Consider the following 17,964-nt stretch of genomic DNA (forward strand, 5'->3'; position numbering starts at 1 on the left):
ACCATCCAGGCAGCTAAACACCACATAGCCACTTGCTTACTCCCTGCCCCCCATGGGATGGGGGAGAGAACTGGGGAAGGGAGGGGAAGGAATTTGGGCTTGAGGTAGAGTTTAATAGGACAGAAAAGGAAGGGACAGAAACAATGATAATCAATGATGGTGATAAAATAATCAGAGTGTATAAAACAAATGATCCACAATGGAGTTGTTCACCACAGTCCAGTTCCTTAGCAGTGGTCCCCAGCCATCTTTCCCCCTGGTTTATATACTGAGCATAACATCAAATGGTATGGAATATCCCTTTGGCTATTTGAGTCAGCTGTCCTGCTGTGTCTCCTCCCAGCTCTTTGTGTCCACCAACCTGTTTGCTGGCAGGGTGGTGAGAAGCCAGAGTCCTTGATGTAGTGTAAACACTGCTTAGCAACAACTAAAACATCCTTGTGTTATCAACATTATTCTGCTCCTCAACACAAAGCACAGCTACTGGGAAGAAAATTAGCTCTGTTGCAGCTGAAATCCAGACATTGTTTTTGTTTATTTGAACATCCTTAAACTTGTCTTGCCCCTTTGGTTCCCCAAAAAAAAAGTCATTCCCTTTTGAAAACTGCCTTTCCTGATCTTAGTTGAAACATTGTGCATTTCTCTGCTCCTTCTCTTGTCTCTCTTCTCCTGAACTGGCTTTCTCCTTATACCCAAATTGCCAAAATCCCTGCAAGTTTATAAAGCTCTATCAGTGTGGCTTTGGTTTATCAGTGTGATTTAGGGGTTGGGGTTTTTTTGATGTTTCTGGGAGATGGAGTTGCATAGTCTCTTGCCTGTTTTTAGGTTTGTGAATCTGAGTGTTCTACTAAGGACTCAGATCTTGGCATGTGTATGAATGAGGTTCTCTGCTGTGTCCTTCCCTTTTCCTGTCTGTGACATTCCAGTCTTAGGATTTACCTTATTGGGACAGCCTAAGCACTGTGTCCCCATTCAAATGCATTAGTAGCCTTTACTTTCCTCAAGGTGTGTTGCTAACCATTCTCTTGAAAAAAGACCCAACTGGACACCAGAACTCAAAATCAGGACTTGGGCTATTTCTGAGGAGAGAGCTGTTATTCAGGATTCTTACCAAAAGTACTTTATTATGCTCCCTGCCTGGATTCACTGCTTTGTTGCTTGGTCTGACAAAGCAGCAATAAAATAGCTTTGTTAGTAATTTTAACAGCCATTTGTCTGAGATGAAGACATTAATATTGGCAAAAATTGCCTGTGCTTTAAAGCAAAACCTGCTGGTTTTAATCTTAACTACCAGTTCCATATGTCAGGCAACTTAATTTTATTTGAGAGTTGCTTATGTTGAAGCTTGCTGTTCAAAAAGCTGAGTGTGGCCTTAAATGTAGGTGTGAGAAGATACTTTTTTCTATTATTGTATGAGACTAATAGGTGTGTGGGCACAATAGATTGTTTGTGCATTTTAATATATTCACACATTTTTAAACTAGATTTGAAGTGTAAAGGGACAAAATCAGGCTTACTTGGTAAGTCTGTGTTACCTTTCCAACATGGAGAAATTTTATTCAATACGAAGCATGAGGAATTAGGAGCATAACTAAATTTCTGGAATGATGGCTTTGAGTGACTAAAGAGACATACCTAGCCATCATGATGTCACAGAGAGTATAATATGAAGGAGTGATATATTTCAAAAGTAGAGCAGTTGGAATCACTGAAAGTATGTCAGTGCTGAAGGGAGCCTGCAGAGCAAGTAACTTACAAGGCAGATTGCTGTTGCTAATAGTTTGCACTACAATGAACTTATTTTAAAACTCAGGAACAAGTTTTGTTGGACACTTCCAGCTTTCACATTGATTTCATGCTGTTTGTTGTGCTCTTTAAACCAGAGGTGTTGAATAACTGAGGCTGGACATGTAGAATCATGATTTTCTTTCTTTGACAGCACAGTTGAGCAAATGCACTAAAACAAGTTTGTAAAAATACTTTTTTTAAGGTGATGTTGGTGCAGTCATTCATGAAGGAGAGCTTCATGGACATTTCATTTGAACAAACTTGGCCAAAATAAATAAACCTGGATTAAAATGTTAGTATTGTAGATAAGTTGTTCCTGTCCAGTGGTAATTTCATTAAACATCTGTTGAAATTACACCATTCTGAGCACTGAAAATGTTTGACTTCCTTCAAGAAGGCAGATTACATGGAATAAGTCAGCACTTTTTAATGATTATTTTTCTGTTGAACAAGCTGAATTTGAATATTAAAAGCAACTGTCACATGTTTACCAAAGCACTTTAGTAAAGGAAAAGTGGCTGAAGTCAATTATAGTTGCACTTTTTCCCCCAGGTACTTTCACAGGAACTGTGCATGGGTAGATGACTGAAACAAAACAGCTCTAGTTATTGTAAGAGGGATCACAGAATCACAGAACACACAGAGTTGGAAGGGACCCACAAGGATCATCAAGTCCAGCTCCTGGCCCTGCACAGCACCATCCCCAGGAATCACACCAGGTGCCTGAGAGCATTGTCCAAATGCTTCTCAAACTCTGTCAGATGGTGCTGTGACCACTTCCCTGGGGAGCTGTTCCAGTGCTAAACCCTTTCTTAATATCCTTTTCCAACCTAAACCTTCCCTGACACAGCTTCAGGCCATTCCCTTGGGTCCTGTCACTGTCATCCCAGAGCAGAGATCAGTGCCTGCCCCTCCTGTTCCCCTCGCAAGGAAGCTGTAACTGCAGTGAGGTCTGCCCTCAGTCTCCCCCAGGCTGAACAGACCCAGTGACCTCAGTTGCTCCTCAAGGCCCTTCACCATCCTCATGGTTCTCCTCTGGACACTCTCTAACAGTTCAATGTTTTTTTTATGTTGTGTCCCCCGAAACTGCCCCCAGCACTGGAGGTGAGGCTGCCCCAGTGCAGAGCAGAGCAGCACAATCCCCTCCCTTGCCCGGCTGGTGATGCTGTGCCTGATGCCCCCAGGACAGGGCTGGCCCTCCTGGCTGCCAGGGCACTGCTGACCCAGGTTTAACTTGTCATCAACCAGGACCCCCAGGTCCCTTTCTGTGGCACTGATCTCCAGCATCTCATTCCCCAGGATACAGGGCAGCTTCCAAGGGGAGGCTGATGTATTCCTCCCTCTCAGGAACAGCCTTGCCAGCATAGTGCTCTGAGGAGTTTCCTTTGTCTAATTAGTTCTGTTGTTAGCCTTCCTTCTACTGCTAGAACAGATGGGTGCATAAAATAGTGTGAGGTGATTGAGTTTATTTTTATGTGCATCTAAGGAGTCATACTCACACGTGTCTAAAAGAGGGCTTTTAAATTTTAAAAATGCATCAGCACAGTAAAAGAATCAGAACGTGCCCCAGGGAAGAGTTCAGACATCTGTTGTGCTTTTGTGGTTATACCTGTGCTAGAGAACACACTAGCTGTGTTCTGTATCTCACTTTATCTCACAGTAACATTTCTTGGTATCACTGGGCTAGGTGCAACTTCTTTCCTGCCTCTTGTGAAACTCATGTTCTTTTTAAAATATGTAAAGTATTAAAAAATAGATATGGTGAAATAGTCATTTTAGCTAGCTTTTTGGACTATAACTTCTGCACTTTAAAGTCTGCAGGACAGCTATTACATTGTCTCTCCTGACACTGTGTTCTGGAGGCTTTGTGCCTCTACACAGAGTAAACTTAGGTTAGTTTGTGGTAGTTCTTATGACACTCAACACTTACTGTAAATAAACTTTAAGAATATGTTGAAATTTCTTCTCTTTTGTGGGGTGGAGGTGGTGGGGACAGGGCTGCTGTTGGCCTTCTTGTGCAGGAAAGTGGTAAAAGGAGAGCCTGTTTCTCTGTGCCCAGTTTGTGGAGCTGGAAGAGGAGGCTGAGTTCAGTGTTGCTGCTCTCGTGTAATGGGCACTAATGTACAACATGGCTTGAAACTGAAATTGCTGCAGCTGCTTCTCAGGGGAGCAGTGATCTGAGCCCATCACTGAAATTATGAAATTCTCAAATTCTCAAGAGGGAGCACTATTATTGCAAAGCATTAAATCATTTGATAGAGATGGTTCCCCTATTCTTAGAAATGGAACTCTCTGTCATCCTCTGTTCTGCTTCTGTGTAACAGTTGCTGGTGAAGCTGTGTGATGTGCACTTGCCTTCCAGTCTTAAGCTTTTAGATAGCTTAATTATTTAAGGAATTTTCCTTCTCAAGGAAGGAGAGCAGATGAAAAAAATGAGCTGAGATAAAGAATTAGGTCAGGTCTCTTCTTGTAGCAGCCAAATGAACTAGAGTGACTAAAAAAGTAAAAGGAAATAGTTTCTGTTGATGGTAACTTTTACCAATAAGTAATTTCTAGTCAAATTCCATGCCCTGGAATCTGTCTGCAGAGCTTTTGGATGGGTTATCTTATAATAATATCATGGTCAGAAACTGGACTGTAATTACTCCCATCTTTCTTCTAAGGAAATGTCACTGGTTTTTTAGGAAGGGCTGAAGCAACAATTTCTTTATGAACACAACACATACATGCATGTGCCATTTTATTGATTAAATAACCAAGTGAAATGTAAGACAGCTCACCAGGGTGGGCTGGCTTGGAAGACAGGAAAGGAGCACATGGAATCAGTTCTCCTGCCCTAGGGGATGTTAGTCTGAAATGATCACAGAGTTAAATTCTGGAGTAGGATTAACTTACAGAACATGTTGAATGCTTGATAAATCACAGACTTCCTGTCAAGTGTCTGGACCGGTCACTTCAGTGTCTGTCACACCTATGAGACAGAAAGAGTGCTTTTTTGTTTTTTCCTACTCCAGAAGCATGCTTTGATGAGAAATTCGCTACTCTAAGTATGCCCTTTCATAAACAAAACTGAGCACAAATTAAGTATTCTTATTGCTGCTGTTGTTTCTAGTGTTTATGGTTTCTTCTATTGGTAAATCATGTGTGCATAGCATCAGTATGTTGTGCTGCAGTGGCTCTGTGACTCTGCTTTTTATTTTCCTCTTTTTTTTTTCCCTCCATGTAGAGATGTATAGTTTCAAGGTCTCCTAAAGGAACTTGAGCTGCCAGTGCCAGGATCTGATTGAATTAAGAATTTTGATTCATACAGCTCAGGTTATTTACATGGATTTCTCCATGTTTGAAGGAATTTGGCTTCGCTTTTGGGTTTCAGTGTTTGGGTAGGAGAGAGCAGCACACGCTCATATATATTTAATTCTAGAGGTCTTCCGTGCAGATACCTGAGATTAGATTTGACTGTTCTGTCCTATGAGAGAACCTTATTTTTCTTTGTTTTCCTTTTACACTGGTGTTAAAACTGGGTCTGGTCAATATAAATGGATATCTTTGCGTCTAACTAAGTCCCATACCCGCACTGCACTCTTAAGTGGTTTAACCCTGTTTGTGTTGCTTTGATTCTGTCCTGCAGAGTTCCAAAGTGCTTGCAAAGAAGGAGCTCTCCTACATGCCTATCATTGGCTGGATGTGGTATTTCCTAGAGATAGTTTTCTGCAAGCGCAAGTGGGAGGAAGACCGGAAAACTGTGGTGCAGAAGTTGCTCAATCTCCGGGACTACCCTGAAAACTTTTGGGTGAGTGGTGTTTAACAAATGGAGTGTGAGGTAGCAGGAGTGAGAGGCACAGGCAATATGTGATGCTTACCAGATTGTTCCTGAGACTTTGGATTCATTAGCCTCCTTGGGAGTATCAGGAGAATACTCTCAACTGAGTTCTCTCTGGAGTTTCCCATGTTCTGTGCTGTTTCCTTCTCTGTAGTATGGAGCCCTACAGATACTACTGCAAAAATACCTGCACTGTGACGCACTCAGTAAATTTTGTGGTTCTCTCATTACAGGCACTGGATAGGGGTAGATGCAGGGGCTCATAGCTGTATAACAGATGCATGTGACAATGTGGTATTGAAGCACATCAGCTATATTTGTTACCTTAGCTCTCCTTTCACCTTACATTGCAGAGTTAATATACTAGAGTTTTCTCCTTCCCAGTGATTCTGCCATTTCTGTGAAGGTGTTTGGCCAGACATGTCCCAGTAGAAGTAGAAGCCACCTGGTCAGAGAAGTGGTCTAATGTAGCCATTGTCTCTGCTCAAGGGAAAGAATTGGTGTAACTTTTCAATAACAAGAAAGTCTTACTTTTTGGATTACCATAATTTTTTAGTATTCACCATGCCTGGCATTGCTTTATCTAAGAATGAAAAGGCTTGGAATTTTTCCCTCTTCTCAGAAATCATAAAAATTGTAGTTCTTCTGAGCTAGTGATGGCAAGAGTGAATTCAGTTAAAGAAATGGAATCTTAAGCAGCATCCCTTGGGCCTACAGAAGCTATGCTGTTTCCTCATGAAGTTGTATATGCTGTATTTCTCATACTCTGAAACAAATTCCTTTTGTTAATTGTCATTGGTTTAAATGAGTGCTAAGCAATCAAAACTAATCTCTGTGCTTCAGTGTTTACGTGACTTCCAGGCAGGAGGCTGTCTGGCAAAGGGGTGATTCTGGGACTTCAGTTTCAGTTTCTCTCCAGACATTTGCCTGTGCTCTGTGACTTCTGTACATGTAGGCAGCTCCACTCTAATCAGTGAGCACAAGCCACCACCATCCTGTAGATTCTCTTGTAGAGGGATTGCTAAAAAGGAGCTATACCTATGTAATGGAGATTACTGTTAATGTACACCTGGGGTTATTGCAGTGTGGAGTTTTAATTTGCTTTTGTATATGACATAATGTCAAAAGGCACAAGAATAGCACCTTAGAAAGTAGAGAAGGCAAAGCATGCTAAGTGAACAAGAGAGAATTTCCCATCAGTTCCTCTGTGTCTCATCAATCTGAATAACATTATGCATGCAACACACTGGTAAAAGCTCTCTTGGATGAGCTAGAACTGAATCTGGCTGCTTGGCTAGTTTCTTCAATATTTCTGTCTTTTTTGGCTACATTTTTGCTGTGGGTTATGAGGACTTACTTTGTGTCATTTGGCAGTGCTCTCTGATGTGTTAGTTTGCATTCATGCTTGGCAGAAAGCAGATGAGCAAGTGGTAAATCTCCAAAGATCTGTGTGCTCTCCCCTGCCTGCCAGTGGCAAGATTGTAATTATTCATGTCTGAGCACTTCTTCTCTATAGTTCATAAGAGCATGAGCCTTTCAGTTGTCCTGCATGTGCTGCCTTACATCTAAGGCAGCTGTCTCATTGACATCAGAGTTGCTGCCTGAAGTTTTCTATCTTAATATCCGACCTAAACCTTCCCTGACACAACTTCAGGCCATTCCCTTGGATCCTGTGCCGCAGGGAAAGTAAGCAGTTTAGAATGAGGGGCAAACAAGCTGGGCACTGAAGCATTTCCTAGAAATGTGTTTGGTTTAGACACTTAGCAAGTTTTAGATGCCCTGATATTTGAATGCTTTACCATCAGAGAGAGATTTGCAACAGGAGGATGTTTTGAGTGTTTTCTAACAGCTTATTAGAGATGGAGTGACTCAGAGAAACCAAGTCATTCTGATGGCAAATAGCAGAGCAGATCTTAAAGCCAAAAGGCTGAGGTTCAAACTGGATGGCAGGTTGGATGAGTGTTTGGATTTGCGGTTTTGGGTTTGTTTTTTTTTGGTTGGTTGGGATTTGTTACCTCAGTCAGATAAATTACATAAATGTGTGTGGCTACATGTGTCCCAGCTAGCAGTGTTAATTTGGGTTGTGCTGGTGGGAATTTGAGAGAACTCTGCTCAGTCAGAAGAAAACATGAGCTTCTGTCTGACTGTAGTTCTGTTTTGGTTTTAGTTCCTGATTCATTGTGAGGGCACAAGGTTCACAGAGCAGAAGCACCAGATCAGCATGAAGGTGGCTGAAGCCAAAGGTCTGCCCAAGCTCAAGTACCACCTCCTGCCACGAACAAAGGGATTTGCTGTCACCGTGCAGTGTTTGAGAAATGTAGGTAAGGAAAGTCACGTCACAGGGGACAATGCTAAATGGTTATTTCCTCTAACAGCTGACAGTTTGCCATGCTTTTCTTTTCCCTGTAGTGTGTGTCCTAGCAGAAAAATCCTGGGATGCTCTCAAAAGCATTTCGTTTTTTCACTAGCCTCTGTTTTAATAAAAGAATCCTGAATCAGTTTGTGGGGTTGGTTTTGGTTGTGGGTTTTTTGATTGATTTTTTGGTGGGAGTTTTTTGTTTGGTTTTTTGGGTTTTAATCTATTATTGTTATGTTTTGTTAACTGTGACTCTGTGTTGAGGAATCTCAGTTGCATATTTTGTACCAATTGGTACTTATTTTGTTGCATATATTGTACCTATTGCCAAAGAGTAGTATTTCTTATTATTTGCTAAGCAATTCTGTTCTAAGTGAAGCAAATGCATCAGTAGAGAGTCTGAGGCAGTGTGTCTTAAAATAATTTCTTGTGGTAAAAGGCTATGTCAAATAATGCAATTTTAAAATGCAAAAATATTCTACTTTAAATTTCTGTATAGATTTGCTCTTTAGAGTTTCTTAATGGAGCTGAGGAAGGGGAGTGGGCCTTGACTGAAGATACATGTAGGTGAAATTCATAAACAGTTTCTACATTATAGAACATGAGTAAGTTTTTCTTTATTAATACTGTTTTGAGCTCCCCATTTATTTCTGGTTACTTGCATTTGCCAGCTTTAAAGTGACATCATTTTGCACATGTTGCCTTTGAAGTGATATTCTTTGACTAATACTATCTATCAAATTCTTTGCCTAATACTACTGTCAGTCGTCTTCTGTGTACTTCTTGGGCACAGGAAAGACAGTGCTAAGTAGCTGTAGTGTTACAGGGTCTTTGGGATCTGGTAGATTTGTGTGATAGATGCCTGATATGTAAGAAAGAAAAAAGTGTTTCCTGGTTTAGAAGAAAATGTTCAGCTTGACTGAAGTTAATATCAAAACTTCTTTTGTCCTTGAAGATGTGTTTTCACTTGGCATATCTGGGATAGCTGCTGTAAGAAAAGCTTCCCAGTCAGCTGGCTTGCTATCTCTTGTATTTCTTCCAAATACCCTCTGGCAAGCCAGGTAGATCATACCACTGTTGTAGCTCCCCAGGCACACTCAAGGTCCCACCCCCAGGATGGATAGCATAGCTTGGATCCTTTCTAGCCCATGAAGAAGAGGTAAGTTATGTGAAGCATCCAGCAACCCCCAAAGGCTTAGCCTTGCCTTTGGAATAAGGGTGCCTGTTCTGCTGAGGGCACAGCCGGGGCTGGTAGACTTTAAAGCACAGAAGAAGGGTCGAGTCAAAGCTCTGTGGCCTCTAATGCCCTGAGCTGGGGATCAGGAGCAAGTTATTTTGGTGGTGGTTTTGTTCTTATCACTGCTGTGTGTAATGTAAGCAAAATATGGTGTGATTGTGGGAAAACATTCCAAAAGGAAACAACTTTAGGAAATCCAAGTGACATAAAAAGTTTTGGACATTCATGCCACACAGTACCATAACACTTACCAGTACCCTAAATATTTGAAATTCCTTTAGAAAAAGGAGACTGAGGTTGCTAGATTACTTGTTTTATTTAGGGGAGTAGAGCATATGTCACTGCCTCAATCCAGAAGCTGTAACTTGCTAGAAGGAGCAGTGTAGGACAAAGGCAGTACTTCCCTGTGAGGGTTTTAGGAGAAGCAGAGCCATGACTTCTCATACACAGTTTCAGCAAAACCTTGAGCTTGAAAATCCAGCCAGTAAACCTCTTAGATTTGGATGACCCCAGACTGGTGCTGCAAGTTCTTCTAGGTTTGTTGCTTTATTTGCCTTGTTATTTTGTGCAGTGAGAGTGAGATAGAAAAGTTACTGCTTGGGTTGGTATGTGTTTCTGTCCTATAGAGACAAGGGGATCATGTAAAAAGCATCTGAAAACAATGTCTTATTTTTTAGAACTCCATGTAGCATTATTATTTACAGATAATAAGTCCATACAGATTTTTTGAATAGAGAATGTGGTGGCAGTCTCTTTAGACAGTCCATGATCTGGAAGTGTAATGCTGTCTAGAAATTAGGTCATATCCCTAAAAGTGCATCTCTAAAAGTGAGAGACTGGTGCTGAGCTGCCTGAGCGCAGTTAGGGCTGTGCCATTTAGGCTGATGCACTTTCTGCTCTCCCACAGTGGTGGTGGGCCTGGCTGGAGTGCCTTGCTAAGGGATGTAGCTGCAGCCTGACACAGCAGTGGAGCCAAGTCACAGGTTTGGGACCAGTTCACAGCTGGGTGTGGTGTGACAGAGCTCCTGTCCCATTTTTTTCATGCTTTCTGACAAGGGTGTGATTCAGCTTGTCAGAGGCTGTAGTGCTGTGGGATGGGTAGATGCTGGTGTCTCTGGCTGTAGGTGTAATTCACCCGTGGCAGTAGAAATCACAGGTTGGTCCTCTTCAAAACTTTGTATCAAGCCTTGATGGTGCCTGCTGCACTCACTCAGGAACAAAAGAGTGCAGAAGTAATTCTGCAGTAGTTGGAAATAGACATTAATGACATCAGTCTGGCAAGCCCACCTCTTGTGAAAAACTTAGTTTTAGAAGGAGTTTATTTATTGGAATCTGCCTCCATGCCAGTGATGTGCTATCTGTCAGCATAAACAGATGTATTTGGATAAAAATACCTTTCATGCAAAATAACAAGTAAAGAGCCTTCCCTCCTAACTAATTTCTTTCATAAGTGATAATGGGATTTTTTTTCCTTCAGAACTTGCTTTCAGAAGTTCAGATCTCCGTACATAATTTTATTCTTAAAGAAATGCTTTTAATATTTTCTGAACTTGTTCTGATACTTTTGTCAGTGTCCATTCCTATCAGTATGGTTTTACAGATGCGGTCCCCAGGAACTTAATTTCTAGAAGCTGTTCACTTTCCTAATAAATTGCTGTTTGCTACCTGTACTGTTCATGGAAGCAAATGAAAATACATATCTGTTTCTAAGACATGAATCTATTACTTACAGTAAAAGTAGATGTCTCAAATACTGCCAAAGATATATTTAATTACTACTTTTATTGTCTGGCTGTATATCAGGCAGTTCCTTTCAGCTGCTTTTATTTAGTAAAGACTTGTACTTAAAAATGTACTTTATGATGGTTTGTAGATAAGCCCAAGTTTTGTTGTGTACCTTTTCCTCCAGTTGTGCATGCTGGGAACTGCTGTCCCAGAGGGACTCCATGAGAATTCCGGGTGATATTCTCATGGAGTTTTGGGGTATGACAGTGGTTGGGCGTATTGCAATGACTTTTTGTTCCCCCGTGAGTTGTATATTAGTCCTGGGTTTTTTTTTCAAGCGGGTTTCTATTCATCATCCAGAGCAAGTAACAAAATTTGAGAGAAGATGAATGGGATTTTTTCAAGCTGGCCCAATTAATGAAATGTTAAATCTAAGGAGTGTGTCAAGGTGGTGTCACAGCAGCAGTACAGTGAATGCCACTGTACCTTTCCCTCCCTTTTCCAGTCTTCAGATCATTCTGTGCTAGTATGAAATGCATGTAGCCACACTCATTGCCTGTTTGTCAGTGAATCATCCTGGCATAATCCACCATGGCCACAAAATAATGTGTGAAATTCAAGAGGACAGTCAAAGTAAGAAAAATCCTCTCTAGATATGTAATCCAAAGATTTATTTTTTAGTTTGAAGTTAAGAAATTAAATCTTAAATTCTTAAGTACTTAGCTCTCTGTCAGAATGCTATAGACGAAACCCAGAGTTAATGAGATGGCAAAAAAGCTGAGCAGAGATTAGAAAACAAAATCAAAAACAAAAACCTAATCGGTTTTTTTGACAGAAAGAGCTTTAAAATATTTGTGTTTTGTTTTTAATGAAAAAGAGATTCTGAGATATAACTCCTTTGAAAAAATATTACACAATTGAAGCAAAACTTCTTAAATTTTGCTTGTATTAATCTGAGAGTGAGACAGTTGTAGTGTTTTCAGGATACTTTGGAGGGGTTTTTTCTCTTGTTTTACAATGTGAATTTTCTGGTCTCTTCAGCTTTTGGGTTAGAAAGTCATGAGATGTCCAGTTCTGATTATGCAATTACATAATCCATGTTTAATGATAACCTGTTTCAGCATGTCACACAGCATGCTAGTGCTTCTGTGACTGTGGATGCTTTCTGGCAGATTTTAATTTCATGCAGCCTTTTTCTTGGACACTTCCATTGTTATTCTTTTCCTGCACTCTCAGAATGAGAAAGCTAAAATCTTTAGTTATCTTCAGTTACATCTGGATAACAGAAGTCTGTTTACTCCTGCACATTGGTATCATTGTCTTGGGCTTGGCACTGCTTTGCCCCAAAAGATTTCAATGTGTTACTACAAGATATTAGACTGAATGCTAAACTACAGACCAGTTGGAAACTGGAATAGCTTTTTTTTCCCTGGAGAAAAGGAAAGCTCTGTGTAAGACTGTCAGCACATACAGATGTTACTGTCCATCTCCACAGAAGGTTTTTTCAGAACAGGAGAACCATCTTCCAATGTGTCTCAACAAAAACCCAATTCATACAAAAACTCAAATGTAGATGCCTTGTAAGAGATGGAAGAAAAAGTGTTGTGTATATCATACTTTGCTTTATTGCATCCCTATTGTTGTTAGAATAATCTCATGCTATTAAAGAATAAACTAAGAAGCTTACACTGTATAAACCAAACTGAGCTCTTGTTTTCCTTCAATTACATTGGATTAGTAAATTAGAGTAGATTAGTAAAATCCTTCTACACTAAGAAGCTTAAAAATGAAGGCTGATAATTGATTTTTTAAAAAGTAATTTCATACTTGTGTTTTACATTGAGAGTAGTGTGCCTGAAGTAGATTTTGTCTTGTTTTTTAGTTTTGAGTTTGAGCTAAGAACCCAACTGTAGTAGGAAAAGAATGGAGTTGTTAGTGAGGGACAGAGTCATTTTGCACTGACAAGGGTTTGGCCTTTGTTTTCAGGATTTACTTTCAGCACTGAAGCCAGGCTTCACTATGAATTCAGTTTTGCAGTAACAAATGATGTGGTGAGTTTCTGGGAGCTGAATGAGAACAAACCATATTTATCTCTCATAGCTAGAGAGGTTTCAAAACCAAGAGCAAATCTGTCCTGTGTAATGAGTCCTTCTTAGGTGCGTCAAGAGGTTTCACAATAAAGGTTCACCACATGCATTTTTATTAATTATTGCAAAACTTTAGAGCAGAAAGCCTAAAATACATCAGGCTGCACATGAAAATGCTTCTTAGTCACATTTGTGACAAAAAATAGGGAAGTTGTTTTGCTGTCATTGCACTCAGAGTTCATACCATGATGCACAACTGATTTCAGTGTCAGAAAAATGAATCATTACCTGGTAATTTTGTGACATCAGGAAAATAATGTATCTAAGGATGTGTTCAAATAAACTCTTTTGCAGTTATTCATGTGGTTCTAAACAGTGAATGCTTTTTCTGTAGCAGCTGCTTGTGACTGCTCTTTTAGTTTATCTGCCATCAGCCTTTGCAAATGGTTTTACTGTTCCTACCCAGTCCTGAGCTGTGCAGTTTTCTTGGAAGTTTGGAAGTTTGGCTGCAGTTTTGTTCAGCAGAACTTCCATGTTCTATTTCTCACATCTGCAAGTTCTCATGGCAGCATCCAGCTCACACAAGGTGTGGTGTGTCATTCTCTCTCTGCCTCTGCCCTAGAGCAAGTGCCTGAGTTACAACCAATGGACACGAACTGGGGCCATTCATGGCTGCATTCAGCCCTGCTGCTGCAGGAGGTCTCTCACACACAGTTTACCTGTTCTCAGTCAGAGGGTATATATTGCTCATTGTTTATAAAATGTGTATCTGCCTGGGTTGTTTCCTCAGATTTAGGGGGCAGTTGTTGATTCCCAGTGAGCTGAAAAAGGTAACAGTTCTGCAACCGTTTGACTCCTAGGAAGTCCCAGGTGTATTCTGTCAGAAGCTGTCTGATACTGCACCTGATGAGGAAGGAGGCAAGGGTGGATAAGAGCAAACCTTTCCATTCTGGAGGTGCAGTTCCTGAAAGAGTCACTTGTTATTTGGCTTCAGAAAACCTGCATGTTGAATATTCTATTGTCGTTTTTACCTTGGTGACAGCTCAAACTGTGGTGCTATTGCTGATGACTTCCTTAAATATTCTCCTTGTCTGAGAGAGAATTATTTATTTCCATTGTATTACTACAGTAAACACATAACCTGTTTTTCTTCTTGTAGTTTCTGCAGTCTATGATTCTACCCTTAATTTTAGAAATAATGAAAATCCAACATTGCTGGGAGTTCTAAATGGAAAGAAATATCATGCAGATTTATATGTAAGGCAAGTAATCCATATTTTAATTCCTTTTAAGCAGGAGTGTGTACTTGAAATCACACTTGGTCAAATAAGGGAATGTTTTCAAGTGGATAACAGAAAGCAGATCTCTACCAACCTGGCTTCACAGAACTTCAGATAAAAATTCATATGGGTTGGGTAGTGTTTCTGGTAAAGTTCTGTGATTATGTGAGGAGTCCATAAATGTCTAGAGAACTTTTTGTTTATTATTTTTTACTCATTTGTGGGTTGGCTCAGCAGCAGCACTGGGGTCTCTTTTCACTCACTTGGCCAGAATACCAAACACAACCTAAGTGTTCAGGTGGAGTTGCTTTACACCTCTCTGGCACAGGAGTTCCAGAGACAGTTCCAGTTCCTCTGGTGGAGGTCAGGCTCACACTTTGCTGTCTGGTGGTGTCATTGTTGATATATTTGACAGCTGTGCCCTCCCTACCAAGAAGGGGATTGTTTAGTAGAAAAAGCATTACCTAGATTCCTTTCATTAAGGTTTCTATAAATTAAAAATACCCTAATGGCTTCCCATGATCTTAATGGGAAAGAGCCAATTCCCACGTGAGGTTCTACCAGCAGCACCTGTGCTACAGGCACTCAGGGCATGGGATGATGTAGGGTTGGAGCATGAACCTAAAAGTGATGCTGCAAGTGATCAGAAGTTCATCATAACCCCTTAAAGAGCTATCATGGACCAACAAGCTGGTCCAGTTCCATTATCCTGGATAGCACTATGAAGTGGAAAGGGGTGACCTTTTCTTTCTACTTCTCCTTTTCTACCTGTTTGAAAAAGTATTTTTCTCAGAACTATTTTTGTCCAAGGGTAAAAAGAAAGTTTCTCTTGATTCCTCTTCCCATGTGGTAGCTCAGCCTGGTGTCCTTGTGTTTGGTGTACATGGCCTGGCTGGATGGTGTTCACAGAACCCTGCCTGTGGGTGTCAGCTCCAGCAGAGCAGAGGGGTTCCTCTTGCTGTGTCTCCCTTTGTACCATTCCAGCCTGCTGCAAGGCAGTCTGGCATAGCATGGAAATTGCTTTTCTCAGCTCAGGATAGCTGCTCACACATCCTGAAAAGCTGTTACAGGCAGGGTAAACCTCATGGCTAAATTTGTTTTGGCAAGTAGTTGGGGACTATCACAGATTCCTTCAAAATCTCCCCCATGTTTGCTTCTTGAAGTGCTGCACAAGTTAAAAAAGGTGGAAAATGTGGTATCTACTGTCAGATAATCTGTCTGTATACTGTGAGTGCTGTCCATGAAAGTCAAAGTATTTAATATTCTTCAATTTCTCTTGTTTACCGTTGGCAGGCGGATTCCACTAGAGGATGTCCCAGAAGATGAGCAGGAATGTTCTACCTGGCTCCACAAACTGTATCAAGAAAAGGTTGGATTTTTTATCAAGACAGCACTTACAAGCCACTAGTTACTTTTAGTGCTAATAGACCTTTCCAGTGTGCATGTGTAGTGTCCTAGTTTGGAGGCTGGGAGTGAGCTGGCTTTTTTGGCTTTCAGGGTAAGTGCTAAGTGCTCTGTTGCACTACAAACTTGATCCTGTGCTTCCAGTCATGATTGCTTTTGTTTTGTACATAGAGCAACAGGAAGAAAGCTTAAACAAGACTTTCTAGAGCAGTTTTAAGCCTCTTCTTTAGAAAATTGCATAAGGATACAAAACTCGAAATTGTCTTACTGCCTTCTGATTGGTAGAAAGACCTTCTTTCCCTAGAAGACACCTTCTAAATATCAAGAAGCAGATTGTGGGCTAAATAAGATCTATTCTTTAGTGTATTAAAATTTTTGTCCCTTGTTTTACCCTGCCTTTTTTACCAATGCAGGCATCCAGCATTAAAAGAACAGGCTGATAAATTGTGGGTTAAGAAGGCATGCATTTAAGATTCCTGATTTCATAGGATGGGGAGAGAATAATAATGATTGTATTTGTAGATGCCCAGTGGTTTGGGGTTTTTATTCTTTTTTTTCCTTTGCAAATGCTTCCATATGAATCTTTCATCTTTCAGAATCTGTTTCTTCTGGGCTGGTTTTATGAATGTTGGAGATAGTTGTTGGGGAATGTGCTTTTTGGATGCACACAGCACTGCCATTTCAGTCAGCAGGAGTCGTAGGTATGCACGGCATGAGGGCCTGGCAGCTCACTTTATTGAATACCTTGATCAAAGTTATGTGTTCAGACTGGAGTGCAGCAGTGCTTTGGATTTAGAAATTATAGAATATAGCTATGCTCTGGTTTCCTCTCACTGGGACAGCAAAATTCTGCTGTGCCATTTGTCGTGCTTTTCCCAGACACCACATTGACAGTGCCCTGGCAGTTCTGTTTCAAACCATCCCTGTTTCTGCTGTACTTTATAGCTCCTCTAAGCAGCTTGCTTACAGGAATGTGGAAAGTAAATATGTCTTGAGACCTCACTTGTAGGTCTGCTCCTCTTGCCTCTGATGCCCTTTCTCAAAGTTTGTGCCCCTAACACCTGATTGAGGCACAGCCCCCAGCACCTTTGCAGAAAAGCAGGCTGTTACCCACATGTGTGTGTAAATGGTCCTTCTGCTCAGCATTGCAAAGTCCACTTTCTGCTGCCATGCCTTTGTAGCCCTGTTTCATGTCCCTGAGAACTATTCAGACGTTTGCAAGACAAGAGCATAAGTGTGAATGTGGTGATTGTTTTCCTCAATCTTTTATTGTATAGTTGCAATAATTCACTCCGGGATTTTTCTGTTATTCCCTCTTTGGCAAACACTCAGTTGCTTCTAGTGCTAACAGAGGGTACATCTGTGCTTCATAATGTTATATTGTACAATATATCATAGTATTCTTCATGACAACTTCATTTGCTGGTTGGTTAAGTCTCTGGTTTCCTATTTAAGTGCAGGAGTGAAGTTTTGCATCCAAGAGTGAATTGTGCTGTGTTCAGTTTTCCATTCCACTAAAACCTTTTTTGGTTATGTGAATGTTTTTGATTGATGCAGGCTGAGGGGAGCTGTTTGTTTGTGTTTTGGTTTGGGATTTTTTGTGATGATTTTCATTTTTCTCTGAGGGCAGCATGTTTCTCTTTCTCCAGCTCTTTTACTTTAGTGAAACTTACTTCACTGCAGTCATTCCTGGTTTACTGAAGCCCTTGTCTTTATAAAATCACACTGCCAGAATATAGAGCAGGGACAACTTCTTCCAGAGTTCTGAGATGATGAAAGCCTACCTGCAGGGTAAAAATACATTTTTTTTTTCACCATTCTGCCCTGCATCTTAAAAAGATAATGGGCTCTTAGGTCAGATAACAAACAGCAGTGCCTCCCAGGTGCTGTTTCCAAAAATTAATTCTGTTTCAGGTCATCTTCAGAGTCAGAAAATATTTGTGATATAATGTAAAAATTTGTTATTCAAAGGGCAGTAATTCATTGCAAGACACACACTCATCCCCTGCTTTGTCTGTTTTGCTTGCAGCATTTCACTTGCTGTTTCAAAGTCAGACAAGCTGTGCATGCTACTGGAAAGCAGAGATTTTAACACACATGGTTCCCTGTGCTGTTGCTGATTCTCAATAATTTTAATAATTTTGCAGAAGTTTCTCAAGACTCACATACAATGTGCTGAATTATGCTGTAGTGGCATGATTCAGTGGCTGGAGAGTGCCACAGGTACTGAGGTCAAGGCCTATGCACTCAAAGTGATAAGGATTGCA

The 17,964-nt window shown here is 40.7% G+C and overlaps 1 protein-coding gene across 1 annotated transcript in view; it reads left to right on the forward strand.

The window, feature by feature from the left end:
- The window catches only part of AGPAT4 (1-acylglycerol-3-phosphate O-acyltransferase 4), a 68,778-nt gene that overhangs the window by 40,201 nt on the left and 10,613 nt on the right, over positions 1 to 17,964 (forward strand). The window contains exons 5-8 of the mRNA XM_063151780.1: positions 5,417 to 5,578; positions 7,776 to 7,929; positions 14,173 to 14,275; positions 15,587 to 15,662. Coding sequence (XP_063007850.1) covers positions 5,417 to 5,578; positions 7,776 to 7,929; positions 14,173 to 14,275; positions 15,587 to 15,662 — 495 coding nt within the window. The remainder of the gene's footprint in view (positions 1 to 5,416; positions 5,579 to 7,775; positions 7,930 to 14,172; positions 14,276 to 15,586; positions 15,663 to 17,964) is intronic.

Source organism: Melospiza melodia, chromosome 3 (assembly GCF_035770615.1).
Source record: "Melospiza melodia melodia isolate bMelMel2 chromosome 3, bMelMel2.pri, whole genome shotgun sequence".
Taxonomy (NCBI): domain Eukaryota; kingdom Metazoa; phylum Chordata; class Aves; order Passeriformes; family Passerellidae; genus Melospiza; species Melospiza melodia.